The sequence below is a fragment of the Eucyclogobius newberryi genome, unplaced genomic scaffold, assembly GCF_026437365.1.
Source record: "Eucyclogobius newberryi isolate DKJ021-1_F unplaced genomic scaffold, fEucNew1.0.hap1 SCAF_1, whole genome shotgun sequence".
Taxonomy (NCBI): domain Eukaryota; kingdom Metazoa; phylum Chordata; class Actinopteri; order Gobiiformes; family Gobiidae; genus Eucyclogobius; species Eucyclogobius newberryi.
Window position 1 is genome coordinate 4,618,268 of NW_027315723.1, and position 19,623 is coordinate 4,637,890.

The 19,623-nt window shown below is 38.7% G+C and overlaps 1 protein-coding gene across 11 annotated transcripts in view; it reads right to left on the minus strand.

Annotated features, from left to right (window-relative positions):
• mbnl2 (muscleblind-like splicing regulator 2) overlaps window positions 1-19,623 on the minus strand; it is an 81,703-nt gene that overhangs the window by 12,024 nt on the left and 50,056 nt on the right. For 7 of the 11 annotated variants that reach the window (XM_072442483.1, XM_072442884.1, XM_072442569.1 and 4 more), the window contains exons 3-7: window positions 13,904-14,068; window positions 12,860-13,060; window positions 8,118-8,366; window positions 2,322-2,375; window positions 1,386-1,536 (exon numbers count right to left, since the gene is read on the minus strand). In XM_072442483.1, the coding sequence (XP_072298584.1) occupies window positions 1,386-1,536; window positions 2,322-2,375; window positions 8,118-8,366; window positions 12,860-13,060; window positions 13,904-14,068 (820 nt within the window). The remainder of the gene's footprint in view (window positions 1-1,385; window positions 1,537-2,321; window positions 2,376-8,117; window positions 8,367-12,859; window positions 13,061-13,903; window positions 14,069-19,623) is intronic. The other 4 variants (XM_072442969.1, XM_072442651.1, XM_072442809.1 and 1 more) reach the window with 1 other exon arrangement.

Consider the following 19,623-nt stretch of genomic DNA (forward strand, 5'->3'; position numbering starts at 1 on the left):
TTTCAGTTTGAATCTGTGGACAATAATAGCGCTCTCATGCACAACAAATCATCAAATCAAATCAAATCAAATCAAATCAAATCAAATCAAATCAAATCAATTTATTTTTGTAAGGCCCAAAATCACAACAACAGTTGCCTCTGAGGGCCACAGGGAGAAATGAATCAACAATGTCTGTGGTGGCGATGAAGTCAGACAATGTCTGTGGTGGCGATGGAGTCAGACAATGTCTGTGGTGGCGATGAAGTCAGACAATGTCTGTGGTGGCGAGGGACGATGTCCCAGGGTCCAACAACAGTGGTTAGTAAAACATTATTCTTTGCAAGCAGGATTTTAACTCAGACATCCACAGAGCAAAGACAGGAGGAGGCAAAGAGCGGTCAGGCAATCGAAACGTTAACAAATACAGAGAAAAGACAAGGGCAGCATGTGCTACAAGCTGACGAGCTAACGCAAGCTAAGATGGCTGTATGCACTGGAGATACAGTGTGATGCTACAGGGGGGTAAAGGAAGCGAAAAGACTTCAATAATCTGTCTAAAAGGTCAATTTGACCTTCGCTATGTATAAATCAGAGATAACATTAAAGCTTAGTCACGTCTAACCAAGGTCTAACCAAGGTCTAACCAAGGTCTAACCAAGGTCTAACCAAGGTCTAACCAAGGTCTAACCAAGGTCTAACCAAGGTCTAACCAAGGCCTAAACAAGGTCTAACCAAGGTCTAACCAAGGTCTAACCAAGGTCTAACCAAGGTCTAACCAAGGTCTAACCAAGGCCTAAACAAGGTCTAACCAAGGTCTAACCAAGGTCTAACCAAGGCCTAAACAAGGTCTAACCAAGGTCTAACCAAGGTCTAACCAAGGCCTAAACAAGGTCTAACCAAGGTCTAACCAAGGCCTAAACAAGGCCTAAACAAGGCCTAAACAAGGTCTAACCAAGGTCTAACCAAGGTCTAACCAAGGCCTAACCAAGGCCTAACCAAGGTCTAACCAAGGTCTAACCAAGGTCTAACCAAGGCCTAAACAAGGTCTAACCAAGGCCTAAACAAGGTCTAACCAAGGCCTAAACCAGGTCTAAATCAGGTCTAAATCACCTGATAGATACTGGCCATTGCAGACCAGGGACACCACACAAAAGCTGGACAAAACTGTGTCCAAACCAGGTCTAACCAAGGTCTAAACCAGGTCTAAATCACATTTAATAAACTCCTACAGAACGCAAACTACTCCAGGACTGAACCAGATCTAACCCACCCACAACTAAACTGTGTTCAAACCAGATCTAAACCAGGTCTAATGATGGTATGTCTGCTGTAGTTGGGTTAAGTGGTGTTCCTGGTGGTGCTAGATGGTATGACATTGCCCTAAATAAGGTCACGTTGTTTACCTGTGGGGAAGAAGGCGGGCTGCTGCAGCTGTGCGTTGGCCAGAGCTTGCTGATAGTGCAGGACGTTTGGGTTGAACAATGAAGAAGCTCCGTTGGTTTTGTCTAGCGCTTGTCTCTTTGGTAGAGGCTGGAGAACACCGTGGGGAAAGGCCTAAAATACAGAAAAATGCACATAATAAAGACGTCAGTAACCGTTGCATTATGTGGTAATAAATGCATGATAAGAGTTAATAGCACAGCACAATAATGACTGGTAATGGAGACAGAATTGAAGAAGGTGTGTTAATACCATATTTACAATCAGGTGGAAATGTATGGATCAATGTATGGATTTACCCCTTTAGATGATTAGCTTGATTATGTACAAATGCAAGAGGAAATACTGAACTAAATAATACAACTTTAATTCAGTCAGCATTAAAACTATGACTTGACTGTTACGGCTTCTTGATACAACAACTACAATTCACTTAGCTGAAAAAAGCCTAAAAGCCTAAAAGTAAAACAAAAACAATGTACATATTGTATCAAGTAAATGTAAAGGTTTTGTTCTATTATTGGTGAAAATGCATGCTAATGACAAATAGTAGATGTATAGGATATTCTATGTTAAAGCTAAATAATGATGACATAAATAATGAATAAATGTAGTATTTTCCCCCAAAAAATAATAAAGCTCAAAACTGTCATGTACTTCACTACGTAAATTGTAAATATGACATTAGCACAACTCATTCAAATGGAAATAGCCGTAACTAGCACAAGACAATGAACAAAGACTACGTTCAAAAATTAGCATTAGCATGTAGCCAACTTAAAAATCGGGTGTCGCGAGTGAGCGGCTAGCACAGTTAGCACACACTTAGTACAGCTACGTTACGGTAAAGCTATCGTGCAAAAGCAAAAGAAAAGGTGAAAGGTGAAAGGTGAAAGTACCATGTCTACGGTTGCCTCGAGGGGTCGCTTCAGTACTTTGGCGGCGGAGTGTGTCTTTTAAGCAGGCACAGCGAGCATGATGGTTTGTTTGTTTGGGTTGTCAAGCGTTTAACAGACAGCAAGCAGAGGAAGAGGAGGAGGAGGAGGAGGAGGAGAGGGGCGGAGGAGGAGAGGGGCGGGGCAGGGCGGGGCGGGCGACCATGGAGGCACAGCATTGCATTGTGGGTAGGTGAGAAAGGGAGGGAGAAACAAAAAAACAAAACAAAAAATAATCTGAATGCAAGTATTAAACCACGTACAAACAATAGGCATGCACATAAACAAAAATAGTAAGTTGTTGTTGTTGTTTTTTAATGAGCTATTTTTCAATTAGTATATAAGCAGTAAAGCAACTACATTTCAGTACTTGGTCAATATAGGCAAGATACTATGAAGATACTCTGGTTATGTTTTTAGTAGGAATAACTTTATTGTCCATGTGAGGATTTTTTTGTCAAAATTGTATTAGCCAGACCAAAACAATGATATATTTTTAACTTAACATAGTGATTTCTAATATGAAGCTCTTGCCGGGAACACTCCATGAGAGCTGTACTAAACCAGGTCTAACCCAGGATTAAACATTTATTCATTTAGATATTTAAGAGAAAAAGAAAAAGGGGGAATAATGCATTTTAATGAACCTGGAAACTAATTTTGAGTAGATATTTATTATGCATAGTAGTATATCTGATTTTTAATAGTGTGTTTTGAATCGCTACATTTAAAACAAAATGGCTCCCGTAAATAAATAAATAAATGATGAATTAGGGCATTTATATATCGCTTTCCCTGATAATTTCCATGATAATATCATTCAAAATGACATGTATTTGATCATAGCCATATTCTCCATGCACAAGTTATTATTCTTGTATTTTAATGTGTCTATGTGGCTTTCTCTTAATGGTATGTCCTGTTTACGAAATGAAAAAGATTGAACTCTTTCGTTACAAAGATAGATTTACAACAAGCAATAAGGAAGGAGACCAAGGCATTGCAAGCGAAATGTACAGCTATACAATGGAATAATCTAATTTATGTAATACAATTTTGCCAGTGTATATAGGTAATTTGTAATATAATATAGTGCACTTAGGTTTGTTTGGTTAGGGTTAAACCAGTTGAATTATGGGTAATGTTATTTGCAACAGGTTAAAATGGATTGTGTTGTATTGCTACAGACAAATTGTGCAGTTGTTTTTTAACCTCTTCTTGCTTGGTTTGAAAAGACAAGAGAAGATCTGTAATATTAATTTGAAATAAACAAATTGGACACAACCCATCATTAACGCCAATAAATACTTTTAACATGTATATCTGGACCTATCCAATCTGGTTTGTAGACACAACTAATAACACCGGGGCCATCTTCAATGAAAAATAAATGAAAATACAGCCCAGGAGCCATAGAGACCGCAATGGTTGAAAATAGCATTAGTAATTGACATTTAGAGTTTGAAAATACACACTGCTGGATGGATATCTTGCCTAAATCAAACTTACCTTCATATTTTATTAATGCTACTGATGTATTGGTGATGTAGTGAGCCAATGACAATGCTTTGTGTATTAAAGAATGCAACAGAGGAGCACTTAGCATTTAGCACAAAAGCTGCCAGTGGAAATGTACTGCTGGCCTTTCCAAATACGTAAGAGTCTTTGCTGCGTTTCAACAGCCCTCGTAAAACTGAATCATAACCATCACTAATATTCTACACTGTGAAAACTGTAAAACTACAATTAGTTAAAGGTGGAGCCGATTAGTGCGGTCTGAAAGGGTCTCCACTGTCTCAAGTGAACCGTACCGGTCCGTTAAGGGGTCCAAAGTGGACCCTGAGAGGAAGTAGCTTCTAAAGTGGTCGGACTATCTTCAGCTTTAGCTAAGGGGGAGCAACACACCACAGTGAGGTGATTGGACCAGAGAGAGCGCAGACTCAGGTGAAAACAAGATGCTAAAAACAGATATACACAAAATCATAATTTCTCATCAAAGCCTGGCTCTTGTGATTTATCACTGGATTTCTGCATGTGATGAGCCGACGGGCTCACCAAAAAAAAAAAAGTTAGCGCAAGTTAGCAACAGCTGTTTCCTGTTTATTGACGCACGGTAATCTCGTCAAGACTGAAAATGTTTCATTACCAGTGCACAATGAATCTAACATTATCCAAACGCAATGCATTAAATGGTGAAACATTAAAACGTGGTGTAGAGGCCCAGAAAAAGTGGACAATAAAGATGATGTAGTTTTGTGTTTAGTGCAGCTTTAGCCACGTCTCAGAATGAAACAAACCTAGGATTAATAGACATTCCTTTTGATAAAAAAGTATTATTCAGGTCAATTTGATTTAACATTGTTATGTTTGAGTGAAGTTAGCTGCTTAAGTAGCAGACCTCTGCCCCACGATGTGGAACCAGGCCCTCAACATGGAGACACATGCCACCACCACCTAACCTAGACCTCGCCTAAGAGCTCCAAGACAAACTGGTCTTTCTTGTGGAGAGGCGACCCCGCTCACAGTAGAATGCATGTATTTTCAAAGTATTTAAAAAAATAAAACATACAATCCCATGAAAGAAATGCCGGATAAATAACGGTAATAATGTTTAGTTAGTTATTAGGTCTAGTTATTTGGACTTGTTTTAATACATTTCTGACTGATTTGAATATAAATAAGATCCTATTTAATTTTTCATTTATTTGGTTGGAACAGTTCATGTTAATGAACATACATGAAATACATAGTGTAAACCCGTTGCCCCGCTTTCACAACACACTCTCATGTTTGTACATGGTTTTAGTGATAGGGCAAGCCGGAGCACCCAGAGGAAACCTACGCAGACACGGGGAGAACATGCAAACTCCACACAGAAATGCCCCGCACATCCCAGGAATCGATCCCAGGAAGCAAGAGCTCCAACTGCTGCGCATATACTTAAAAGTTCTTGGAATTAAAATAAATAAGCAAAGAAACTGAGAAAAACAAAAACCAGACCAACGAAATAAATCAAAACTTGAACAAACTACTCAAATTGTGATCAAATTATTGGAATTTAGAATATTAACTTGATATTCTGTTTTTGTAGAGTGCATTGTTGCAATACATTTTGAGGAAACAGCTCAGAGAGGTTAAGCCTCCACCCTCCAGGATATTGCCTCTCGTCTTCCTCTTGATTCAATTTGCAGTGATTTGAGAGCTCTTCTTTGACATGGGGAGACGATGCATTGTCTGTGTGGAAACCAAGCACTTTTGAGAATAAAGCATGGTAGAAAAACAGCAAATTGTTCTTCTGACATTTTCAAGAGGACTATAAATCCACAAAATGTATCTGTTGTTAATAATTACTATACAATCTATTATTTATGATTGCAGTGGAGCCAGCAAGAATGATCAATTTAAAGGAGTATCGCAGAAAAGGATTCAAGTGCAGTCTGGAGTTTTGAAAATCAAGACGTTTCGACCTTCATCCGAAAGTCATTCTAAATCTGCGGAACTGGTCTCAGAACTCAGATTTTTATGTTACTCTGAGCTGCGTAAAGATATTTTTTGTTTACACAGCCTCAGTTTTCACCTTCACCTAAAACTCATCTTCTTTGTTACCCTAACAGCCCGGTAACAGGCCATAGCAATCTTATTATTTGCTGGATGCAGCTCCCTCACCACTGATGATCCGAGGGCCGCCATAAAACATGATCCTTCTTCCCATTGTATTAACATAGAACTGCCGACCTCCAGAGAAAATAAGATAAAATACCCTTTTTAGGCCCCTCAGTGCATTGTTGACTTGTTGGTCAAAATTAACTCCTTAACTCAAACCAAACTTTCAAACCAAGTCTTAGTGGTAGTCTCCTTCATTTAATTAAAATCAATGATTGCGCGTTTGTAGTTTCAATAAAATGTAGAGAAGATTAAAAGCCCAATTCAAAAGTGCATTTAGTATCAAACAAAATAAATCAATTCATGGGTGCTTTTTATTTTTGTTTATAAACCAAAGTAGTAATGATGATGATAAATATAGAGTTAGAATTAGAGCCCATTCTGTATTGTGGCCTTTTTGTGTGATTGTCTCACTGTGTGTTAATGTTATGAATAATCTGTGCTTGGAAATGACAGATCAGTCATCTCAATGGGACTTTCCAGGTTAGGTTAAAAATAATAATAATAATAATAAAAATGAATAAATAATAATAATAATTATTATTATACTTATATTACGATTACTCTATTACTATTACTTATATTACGATTACTCTATTACTATTACTATATTCATGTGCAATTACTGTCGTGATCACATGCAATGGTATTATTTATTTATTTGTCTATGGGAGTTTTTATTTATCTATAGGAGATCTTCTACTGAAAGTGTTTTTCAGACTTCCTATAAGTGATCTGTTCTTCTGTATCTACCTCTGTATCTACCTGCGTTGCACCAATGAAATTTCCCCATGTGGGACAATAAAGGAATATCTTATCTTATCTTATCTACTTCCTGGTCTCGGAACACAGTTGTACTGATGGTGATTAGATAGTAAAAGACGATTCTCAGAGCCATGTCACAGATTGAGAAAACATCAGTTTTTGAGGAGAGTGTTTTTTGAAGCTCGGAGGCGGAGGCTTTTATAACCAGGGTTCATCAAACTAGTGTTCGTGAAGCTAATTGCTACTCCAGGTATGTTTTTGATGAAGGAACAATGTAAGAATGTTGTTAAAACCTCAAAAGAGTACATTTTGCAGAATATCTGTCCTTTGAATTGGAATAGTAGGAAAAATATTTACTTGACTTTACTTTCATATTTTAGTAATGCAAGATGAGAAAATGAATGAACTCTGGCCTAAATTGTTTGCGTATCTTCTCAGTATCTTGTATAAGGATGTGCATATTAACCAAGTACCTTTCAATTTGTTTATGTATAGCATATTAGTAGTAGTTTAGTGATTCTCAACTGGTGGTTCATGACCCAAATACCATTGAAATGTAGGAGCGTTTTCAATTATATCATATTGTATCGAGCTTTATTGTTTCCTTAAGATGAAACAAGTCAAATTATATTGCATTGTGTATTTTTGAGACCAAGGACAAAATCACTAATATTAATGATATTCCTCATCTTTTTCTGATATACAAGTTTTATGAAAAAACAATATAATCAGATTCAAATCAAACCAGAGGAGAATCACTGTATTAGTCAATAATAATGTTCCTCTGCCATATTGTTCCATACATAATAGCTCTGAACTGGAATTAATATTAGGGCTGCAAAATAAATGATAAAAATATGTACAAATTGAAAACTATACTAACTATACTTTTGTGGCAACTAACTGCAATTTTTATAATAAAAAATATGAAATGATACCTAATTTTGGAATAAGAAAACAATGGTTTAAAACTTGTATAAAACTCAATTAAATCAATCAATCGATCAATATTGTGGATTTTAATTAACTACAAAGGGTGCACTATGTCCGTTTGCTGGAAGGTTCTCCACCTTCTTGTCTCCATGGAGAGGTTGTTGGTTTACCTGGATCCATCCAAGTATCCATCATCCACTCTAGCAGCGAGCGCCTCTCCACAGATCTGGCCTAAAATCCTCTGGTGCAAGTTAGGCTGCAACCGGCCCACAAGGATTTTTGCTCTTACTATACTATAAGAATAATTTTGCCCAAATCAGTGCAGCCCTAATACATACATATAACTTTAATATCAGCACACTATCATTCTTATTGTATAAAGTGGTTAAACATCCTCACCATGGCAGCAGCTTGAGCAGCCACAGCGCTCTGGTTGGCCTGGTGCTGCGCTGCCTTGATTTTGGCCTGAAGATGAGCAGGAGGGTGGAAGTATTTGCACTTTTCTCTGGAGCAGCGACTTTTGATGAAGTCCATGCAAACCGTGACCGTGTTGTCACTGGTGTCAATCATCGGGGAGTCCGAGGGGTGGGCGAACCGGCAATCTGTCTCCCCCCGGGCGCAATTACCACGCTGGAACTCACGACAGACCTGAGATGGGTGTGGGAGGGGGAGGGAGAGAAGGGATGGAAAGAAACGAAGATATCAAGCTATAGACAATTTACTCAAGGGTTCATGGTTTGTTCCAACTCTGATCAAAGTTTATTACAGTTCTTTCACTGGGCAAAGCACGTTACCTTGCCTATGTTTGCAACCATCAAATGTTTAGATGATAGAACCAAAACATATTTGACCTCAGATTTACATGGTTTAGTTATTTACACAAATGTTTATTCATGTGCATTGTCCCCGTTCAAATTAACAAATAAATACAAATACAAAACATAAAATAGTGCTTCACTTGTTGCTCGTTGCTTGGAGCCCAGAGCAGAGTGCAGTGTTCACTGCTCAAAGATGCAGAAGCTCTTTTGGTCAGACCTCCTCCTCCTACAGAACCATCACCCTCTGGGTGAGTGAGTGAATTAATATACCGAACTTGAAATATTAACTGTACATTTATTGTATTTTATTGTCATGAACGCCATTTTCTACATCAACCTGTCCAGGGACTGCAGGTGAAAATGAGCCACTTTGCTATAACCTGGCACAATCATCTGTCCTGTTTCTGATAAATAAACTAATAATAATAATTAACTCTTCTGCTTCTCAGTCCTGTGTTATATTTTTCCATCCATCTTCTTCCGCTTATCCGGGGCTAGGTCGCGGGTGCAGCAAGCAGTCTAAGCAGGGACTCCCGGACTTCCCTCACCCCAACCGAGAGACAGAGTCCCTCCCGGTGGCCTCTTCCCGGTGTGAGGTGCCCAGGAGGCATCCAGAACAGATGCCCGAGCCACCTCAGCTGGAGGAGCAGCGGCTCTACTCTGAGCTCCTCACCCTATCTCTAAGGGAGCGCCCAGCCACCCGGCGGAGGAAACTCATTTCGACCGTTTGTAGCCGCGATCTTGTCCTTTCGGTCATTACCCAAAGCTCATGACCATAGATGAGGGCAGAACGTAGACCGACCGGTAAATCGAGAGCTTTACCCTTTAACTCAGCTCTTTATTCACCAGAAGCTTAGCACCACCTAAATGATTGTAAATTCATAATAAAATGTAAAGCTTTGAGTATCTTATCTTATTATTGTGAAAGTTGTGACGTTAAAATACTATCGTTGATTGGTACAATTTATTGGGTAGTAAGTATAGTTTTTGTATAGTTTTGTAGTAAAAAAACGAGGAAACTACATAGACCATGGGCCTTTGCTCCATTTCAGTGCAGAAAACATGACGACATGACTGTTATTAAGCTCTTATATACTGCATATGTGAATTATTTGTAATATGACAATAATGATTGACACCAAAGGCTTGTCAAGGCATTTTAAAAGGAAAGCATAATGTCTACAATTTAGTTTGCTTCTCCCATATATTGCAATAAATTTCATACAGCAAAATTAATATTGTAATAATATTGTACTCTGAGATTTGCAAATTGTTACATCCCTAGTTGAAAAGTCCTATTTTGTTGTTGTTATTATCAGGTTTTACTTTGCCGCATTTACCAAGATTATCTTTGTATCTTTGACTTTGTATTGATTTAAACGCTGCCCTCAAGCTAACCTCGTGTGCTAAATTAAAAAAAGCGCTGTAATTATTAAAGATTGAATGGATAAAAGGGGGGGTTTTGAGCACATTAGACAGATAAACAATAATAATGATGCAGCCTGGAGCGAGAGGTGATGTGTGGGCGTGTTTTTCTCACTTAGCAACAAACCCAGGCTCGCTCAAACCAACCCAGAGTCCACAGAGATAGACCAGCTGCCTACTCTGATCCACTCATGTTTGTTTTTGTCCAATTCCCCAAAGAGACAAAGAGTCATTGGAGATTCAACCAAAGATTTCTGCAGCTCCGGTGATGTATGTTATATAATTTAACACTTAAACATTTTGTATTGTATGTCCCAAATAAGCACTATGACGGTTGATTATCCCATATCATAAAATTAAAATGTGAACAGTTTAAAAGGCAATACAGTGGCTCACCAGCTATAATAACATATTGCAATTATATTAAATCAAAATACAAAAAATAACCAAAATTTTGTTTCATGAAGTCTCAGCTAATGAATTCTTAAAAGATTTGATGTCACCCTTCTTATGTTTCAATTTGCCATCTTATTTCTTGCAATCAGATGCATTTATTTCCGTTACGCTGGTGAAACGGAGCAGTTCATTGGTCATCTATCATTTAGAACAAACTCAAACTTCTCTCACTTCAGATGAACAGTGTTTTGTTCTTTGCTCATTGATTCCACAGAAATTCGTGATGTTTTTCATTCCTGTGATATTTTTTCCCTCGAAAGCAGCCATGTTTGTTTTGATACAGATGATATGCGAGTCCCTGATTCGCTAATCCACCCATCAATCATGCCCACCATCTTATGTACCCCTAAACCACAATCAATTGTTCTCCAGGGACATAAAGGAGTTGTTGCTTAAATTAAAAACTGTCTTTAATGAGGGTGATGTAAATGCTCAAATGTTAAAGGCCACAAAATCGAAGAGCCCGGTGCCTGACAAAAACTGGGCAATTGTTAAGGACATGTGCTGACCAATTGTGCCATTTCTTTCAGGACATTTTCAATTTATCCTCATTCAAAAAGTGAGTTCCCCAAATTTGGCAACATTCTAAATCATTGAATGACTTTTGGCCGGTTTCATTAAGCTCATTTGTCAAGAAAAGCTTTGATAAAATAACTAAAGAAGCCGTCTTGCTGCAGTTTGCATACAGGTTAGGCAGTGATTTCAACACCATCCAGCCCTTTTTGTCGGGAGACTGACTTCTGATTTTAATCTTAATTTGAATTTGGTGATCTGATTTTATGACAGCTATATCTGAGGCTGCCGTTACCTCCATGGGTGCCCCTCAGGGCTGCTGTCTATCTCCGCTCCTGTACATTCTCTATGCAGATCATGTCATTGTCAGTCTTCTGTCAGGGGACGAGCAGGATCAAGGTGCCGGTCCTCAATGATCTTGTGAAGTGGTGTGTGTGATGCCTCCTTTTTACAATTAAATGTAAAAAAGAAAAACTAAGGATATGGTTCTTGGCTTTCGCTTTTTCGCTTTGTTTTAGCTTTTATTGAATCGATTTTAACTTGGTTTGGTACCCTCTCCTTGATAAACAAAATCTACTTGGCCATTTGGTCAAAGTGTTAAGATCTCTGGGAACAGCAGGCTCAGCCATTAGGAGGCAGTTAAAGAGAAAAGCTAGCTCTCAGGACCATCCTCTCAGGCTCAGTTTGAACTTTTGCCCTAAGGGAGGTGATACAGAGCTCCTGGTGCAGGACAAAGAGGCTGGAAACTTAGTTTATTCCTATAGCTGTGAAGAACCTTAATGGCACATAGCACTGGAACATTGACGTATGGCACTTGCACTGAATCCGTTTTTGTAAAGGCACCTTTTTTGGGTCATTGAGACATTCCCTAATTGTGCTTTGTGTCTTGATTTTTATGTTGAGTGATGCTGCAAAACTACTTTCCTCTCGTGGAACAATAATGATTTTTCCTTGAATCTTGAATTCAATTACAAGTGTTCTTGCTCAAAAGAACCCAAGAAAAACAAACATAAATTCTAAACTAAACTTGTCTTCATGAAGATAGACAAGTTTAATGCTGTGTTGTGGAACATTCTGAACCCTTGAATTGGGGATATTTAAAAGCCAATACAGTGGAGTAGATTTTTCCTACAGTGCTACTGTTGATGTTCACATTAGCTAAATAAGATGTCTTGTGTACATTAGCTAAATAAATTAGAAAGGTGCGATGTCACTATATTGCCCATAAAAATCCCCTTCCACCTTTAATTAAACCTGCAGGACCTTTACTAAAAGCTGTATTACCTGGAGGTCATTTGAGATAAGCTTGTTCTGTGCAGTAAATAAAATAAATGGAAGTGTCAATGGTGAAGCAGGTTTCATTACAGTGAAGAGCGGCCCTTATAGCACGGTGTGAACGACATTAGAAGATGTTTTGGGATGAGGTATGGTAATTTCCACTTGGTTAATGAATACATTTTTCATGGATTAGGTTAAGACTACACCAGGACTAAAACATAGATGGCATTCTGATCGCAACAACGTAGCAAAGAACAAACGTTTGACACTAAAACACAGGTACTAATGCTAAAAACACGCAACATGAATAAAATGAAAGGTTATTATCACATTCCAGTGTGGTGGTCAGTTGGCTATTGCAGGAATACAATCTGTTAAAAAAAATCCTGTGTGATTTCAATATTACAATTTCCTTGGTAAAACTAATCTCTTGGAAATAGGGCTTAAACCAGAACTAAATCAAGTCAAAACCAAATCTTAAAACAGGTCTAAACTAGGACTGAACAAGGACAAAACTAGGATTAAAAGTCTAAACTGGACTGAAAGAAGACTAAACAAAATCAATATTAAGCCAGGTCTAAACCTTGACAAAACCAGAATCTAACATGACTAAACCAGGTCTAAACCGAGACTAAAGCTCATCTAAATCACCTCTAGTTTGTCGGTGCGTAGTAGTTTCTGTCCGGTTGAGTTCCCAGTCCCCACAGAGACCGAGGGGCTGCCTGGGACCATCACGGGGGCCGAGGGGAGCAGGTCTGAAGGCATCAGGCTCACACTGTGGGACATGGGGGTGATGTAAGGGGTGTAACTCAGACCACCGCCCGAACCAAGAGTCTGTCCCATTGGAAACGTCTGAGGAGGAGAGATGGAGAAAAGAATATCAGTACTTACTCTTACAACAGGGTATTACCATAACAATTAACATTTGGTCATTTAACTGCAAAAAAAAAGTCTTCTTATTGACATTTCTAGAATTCACTAAAAGCTAAATTTGTACAAAGACGGCAACTGATGTATACACCAATTGTTTACATTTTAAAAGTGTATGCATTCATGGGTTTCAACTTCCTGTATATAACGTTAGGTGGTATTTAGAGTACTTTTCACTATTCAAAAGATGGATCACTCACAAACCCATGGGTAATATAAAACATTTAGTATTTGAAGCTAAACATCTGTGATCTTTCACCTTGTATGACACAATATATATGTATCAGGAAAAAGTCACGCAACATGTTTGTGTATCATCATAACACATTTTGAAGTTTGATATTGCTACAGAACGTTCTCACAACAAACAATAATATTGAACTACCTTATGCTACTGAAACAATAATCCTAAACCTGGATAATTCCACTAAACACTTTTCTAAATTGTTCATATAATTAAAAAAGCAATAATAAAAGAGCAAACAAAACAGTTAGTTATGGTATCAATAATAACAATTTACGACCTTAAATAACTCAAATGTTATATAGACTATAATTGTACATAAATATATGAAAACATTCCCAATTACTGGAGCCAAAAGGTACATGCAATATATATTAAGCCTAAAAAATGATCAGGTAAATATTTCTAGATTTCCCTTAGGAAGATTCTTATAATGATCCAGACTATGAGCGAGGGACACCACATTCTACTCAGTCTACTCTAATGTTTGTTGTTTCCCAGAGTGCTTTGCTCTCCCTCACCATGGGCTGCATGGTGGTTCCTGGGATCATGAACTGCATCTGTTGAGCCAACATGGCCGCTGCGGTCTTCTGCTGGATCAGGTTGTTCCGTCCGTTTATTTCCAGTTGAGTTTTGAGGTGAGCTGGAGGGTGGAGGTACTTGCAGTTTTCTCTCGTGCAACGGCCCTAAACAAGAAAAAAAGAAGAAAAAATATATATAAATACAATATAGGGATTTAACGGTCCAAGAAACAACCATATCAAGTCTCAATTATGTATATTCCTTAATCAGGAATCTTGTCATATTGTCTTAAACCAAAATTATATTTGATTTGCTCCTGACTCTTAAATGTAGGGATAATTACCATTATATTGTGATACTGCAATATCTAAAGTCTAATGTATATGACTTTGTGTATTATTTATTATTCACTAAAGCAGCCCAAGGAACTACATAGATCATGATGCTTTAATCTGTAGTAAGAAAAATGACTAACTTTATTGAACACATTATTATTTGCACCATTATGGCCTTAAAACATGCTTTTGAGTGTTTTTGCTTTGGAACCTCTTGCTTTACAATTAAAACAATGCCTATGTATACAAAACACACATTACTTTCAGTTTGCATTCCCTCATCTAGATTTGGTGTTAGCATGCAATCAACTGGCAACAGTGGGAATTAAACCTGACATGCTAATACAAACATACAATTGTAATGAACATGATTTGACAGCAAAAGATCTTCAGAACGAGTATGGTGATGATTTATGGAATTAAAAACAGCACAGGCGACCTCTGGATCTCTACATTTGATGTCACATATTTCTGAGGCTCAGAGGAAGAGGACCTTGTGCGGTATAAATGAAACAGGCATGAATAAGCTACATACAAAAAGTCAATTTAGCATATTATGTGTCCTTAAATGATAGCGCACAGTGAGTAATAGATACAATGTCATGCAGGGTTCACGTTGAATGAAAAATCTTTAAAAAAGGACCATTTACTTCAAGGTGTAGCTTTGTTCTCTTTATAAATAGCAATAATACCTGAGAAAAACTAATAAAACATGTTATTTCTCTCTTTGCGATTGATATTAAAAATCTGTTGGTTTCAATTTTGTTCTTGAAGGAAAGGATATTAAATCTTGAGGGGTTTTCCCAATTTAAAATATACTTGAATGGAGCTTTTGTCATCCTTACACGCATAACCGCAATGTATTTATCATAACATTATAAGGTTTTTCAATCAATTCGAACATTTAAAGGTGCACTAGGTAACTTTTCTGGTGGAGGGTCTGCCATGGAGAGAAGCAGGTGATGTCACAAGGCCTAGTTACAGGTTAGCTCTGTGGAGCCCGCTGTCAGTAAGAATGGTTGTTTTTCAAGGTTTTTGACCGATGAAAACGCCCTGAATTGAATAAATGCAAGATTAATGCCATATTTTGGATCATTACAGGCAAAGCAAGAACATCTCCATGGATACAAGCAGGTGGCGGACTTCCTATCAGAAAGGTTACATAGTGAATCTTAAACTTCATGTTCACTTGGAGCAAAAATGGGGCTATTTAACCATGTATTCTTAGGACATGTAACACGAAATAAATCAAATTGAATGTAAAGTATAAACTACACATTATCTACATTTTTTACTACAAATATGAGACCTTTGAACTATTGTGAAAACATTGTCAGTGTAGTGAAATAAAAGGATAATGTTTGTCTGCAATAAATAAGGCGTAAAAAGAAAAAAACAAGGAAAATACATTATTCCCATGCAGTTCAGACCATTGCTGAGATGTGTGGGCAGGTGTTAACTCTATAGGACATATTGTGTAGGCGGGTGAGAAAAAGAAATAAAATATGAAGATAATGTGTAAAAAATGTGGATTGAATTTGATCACAAAATGGCTGGACAGTAGAAATGATAAAATGACTCTGAAATGTTATAGACCAGCACAATTATTACTGCGCCACGTGTATTCGGACACTGACTATTTACTGCATGTTCTTTCCTCCCATCCCTCATTTCACACTAGTTTCCTGTCAATAAAGCCTACAGGCACAAAATCTTTAAAAATAAAATGAAGCCTGTTGTTCAAAATGAGGTCATTGCATTTTAAAATAGCTTTGTGACATTAAGTGACTGGTTCGAGGCCAGTTTTATTCATTTTTTTCTAAACCTGCAGCAGCTCATCTTTTGGAGCTATTTTGAAGATTAAAGTGGATTCAAATTGTACAGGGAGGGCCCTTGAGAGCAAGCTATTGTTTTCAAGAGCACCCTGTTAACACATGAAAACATCTACACAATTAAAACTTATACAAACAAACACAAGATATACAGATACGTTTCATAGATCGGGAGAAATGTTCCTGAAAGCCTTATTACCAAGCTCCGTATTGACTCTGTGAGAAATAAAAATGCCCTTTGATCTTAATTGGCGAATACCTGATCTGATCTTCAGCAAACTTGTGAAATAATCAGGCAAACTTCCCAATGAGAGCTTTAAGGCAGTGCTGTTCTCTTCTTGCATCCAATGATTGCCATTCTACTTTAGAGTATAAATCACAGTGGTGAGTTCTCCTGTAATGAACCTTGATAAACTTAGTTCGGAGGTTTTAAGGCTGTTGCTGTAGAATGCATATATATAATATCACCGAAATCTAGAACTGAAAGAAATGTAACCTGGATTAACTATTTTTTTAAGATTATTTGTTAGCTCTTGTATGTTTGTTGAAGGAGAGTTTATCATCGATCCAGATGCCCAAGTATTTGCAGTAGTAGTACTTGTTCAGTCATATTACCATTGAAGGTAGTCACTAGCGCGTCTTTTGGAGGACAACATACATTTTGTTTTACATTAATTAATTCATTAACCATCTTAAATGAACATTATTTTGTTGGATGGAATGAAAATCCACTTGAATATTTCGAATGACTTGGGCTGGAGAAAGTGCCTTTGCACATAGAAGCACATCATCTGCATACAAGTGGATGCTCCTGTGTTTTAGATTATGCCCAATTGAGTGTATGTAAATTGTAAATAGAAACTAGGTTTGAGGGTGTCAGCGTCAGGGGACTTTTTTGGATCTGTAGAGAGCAACATATTTAAAACCTCATACTGTGTAAAGGGGTTAAGGGAAAATACTTTATCATCAGTCCTATTCTTGTGTATTGGGACACACAGCAACAAATGGAGCAGCATCATCAAAAATGATTTAATTGTCAGACTAATTTGATCTTTTATCATTACATTTGGTAAAGAGGGAGCAGAATTTAGCAATAAGGATTTAACTGTTTGGTCAAATTGAGCAGAATTGCCCTGTGATTCAGTGAAAGTATTGACGTAGTAAGATGCTTTGGCTTGACGAACAGTAGACATATTTATTGTGCTTATGACAAAACTGCTGCCAATCTGCTGCTGATTTGGTTGCCATGGCTTCTGCCCAGGCTTTGTCAGGCTCTCGAGATAATGCAGCCATGTCTGGACAGAACCAGGGATTATTCTTATATGTGACCCTGACTCTGACCCTCTATCTATCATGTTTATCAGTAATATCATTAAACGTATTAATGAAACAGCCTAACCCTGAGTTAGGTTCTGGAATACTAGTGGTAAAACCAATGTCACTATAGAACAGATCAAACAGAAATGCTTGTTCATTAAAATGCTTATTTTAACCTTTTAACAGTTACACTTGATTTGGATTTAATACATTTTGTGTTCCGCACACACGCAATAGGACAGTGGTCACTAAAATCAAGAGGAAGGACACCACTGCATTGGTAGTTTTGAGATGTGTTGCTTGAGATAATGTACAGCATCAAGTTGTGGTGAACTTGCAAGGATTTAAGAATAAGTATGTGGTCTAGGATTACAATTAATTTGTCATCTCCTATTGTTCTAATAGGAAGACATGGACTGAACCAGGATTAAACTAGGACTCGATGACCAAAAACTTTACTAGGACTAAATGGAAAAAAAACCTAGACCAAACCTGACTCAATATCAATTATATCAAAACATGTCAAGATCTGAACTAAAACTAAATAAAAGACCAAATCGAGAATGAAAAAGCAACCAACATTTAAGGCCTGAATTGAGTAAAATGTATTTTTAAGGTCCACTCTACAACAACAATGGTACAGTAAATTTGATTTTATATATAAAAAACAAACTCTTTATTATTTCGCCAGACCAACCATGGTGCCAGCACGGTTCAGCTCCACTTCAGGAGAAGATTTACGTACTTTGTAAACAAATTCTTTCTCTGTCGGTGGTTGGAGACACAGTTAATGTTCTTGTATAATTCAGATTCAGCATGTAAAAGTGTCAAACATACAGAATTGGCATGCCTAAACCTGCAGGGACCTATTAAATATAATGGGGAAATGACTAGTAAATACAACAGCGAAAAGAAGCGGCTTTAAGGCATTTGACCAAAACCACCAATTTAAAGTCTGTGGAGGGGTGAGCCGCTCATAGTGAGAATACATGTTTTTTCCAAAGACTTTTTTAGCAATGAAATCACCTGTAATAGAATAACACAATCTTGTTGTTCGTTTTTGTAATCCTGCTCAGTGCCCACCCCTAATCTGGACCAATCCTTCAGTGTCTCTGAGTTAAACTTGTCAGGAGCCGGGGACCAGATCTGAGAAAGGATCAGGACCTAGCCGAAAGATTAGACTACTGTGCATTTTTTAGGTTGGGAGAGAACATGCAAAGTCAACACAGACAGACCACAACTAGCTATGGGGCAGGAATGCTAACCACTCTGCCGCCATGCCGCCAGCCTAGAAACCAAAATGCCCAGAATTTGGCCAATAATGTTGCCACTTTTTTAGCTAAGACATTTACAACCACACACCCAAAGTGTTCACCACAACATAAATTCTAGCCTGTTTTTAGCATTAGCATTCTGTTAGCACGGGGCCCGGCCGGGCACAGCCCGAAAGAGCGACGTGGGGCCGCCCTCCCGTGGGCCCACCACCCGCAGGAGGATCCATAAGGGGCCGGTGCAGAGAGATCTGGGCGGCAGTCGACGGCAGGGGCCTCGGCGACCAGATCTCCAGACACAGAGACTAACTCTGGGGACATGGAATGTCACCTCGCTGGGGGGGAAAGAGCCTGAGCTTGTGCGGGAGGTTGAGCGATACCGACTAGATATAGTCGGCCTCACCTCCACGCACAGTTTGGGCTCTGGAACCCATCTCCTCGAGAGGGGCTGGACGCTCCACTTCTCTGGTGTTGCCCGCGGGGAGAGGCGACGGGCTGGTGTGGGCTTGCTGATAGCCCCTCAGCTCAGCCGCCACGTGTTGGAGTTTACCCCGGTGAACGAGAGGGTCGCGTCCCTCCGCCTTCGGGTGGGGGACAGGTCTCTCACTGTTGTGGCGGCCTACGGGCCGAACAGCAGTGCAGAGTACCCGGCCTTCTTGGAGTCCTTGGGAGGGGTACTGGACAGTGCACCGACCGGGGACTCCGTTGTTCTACTGGGGGACTTCAACGCCCACGTGGGCAATGACAGTGACACCTGGAGAGGGGTGATCGGGAAGAACGGCTTCCCCGATCTGAACCCGAGCGGTGTTCAGTTATTGGACTTCTGTGCTAGCCACGGATTGTCCATAACGAACACCATGTTCAAGCACAAGGGTGTTCATCAGTGCACATGGCACCAGGACACCCTAGGCCGGAGGTCAATGATCGACTTTGTTGTCGTGTCATCAGACCTCCGGCCGCGTGT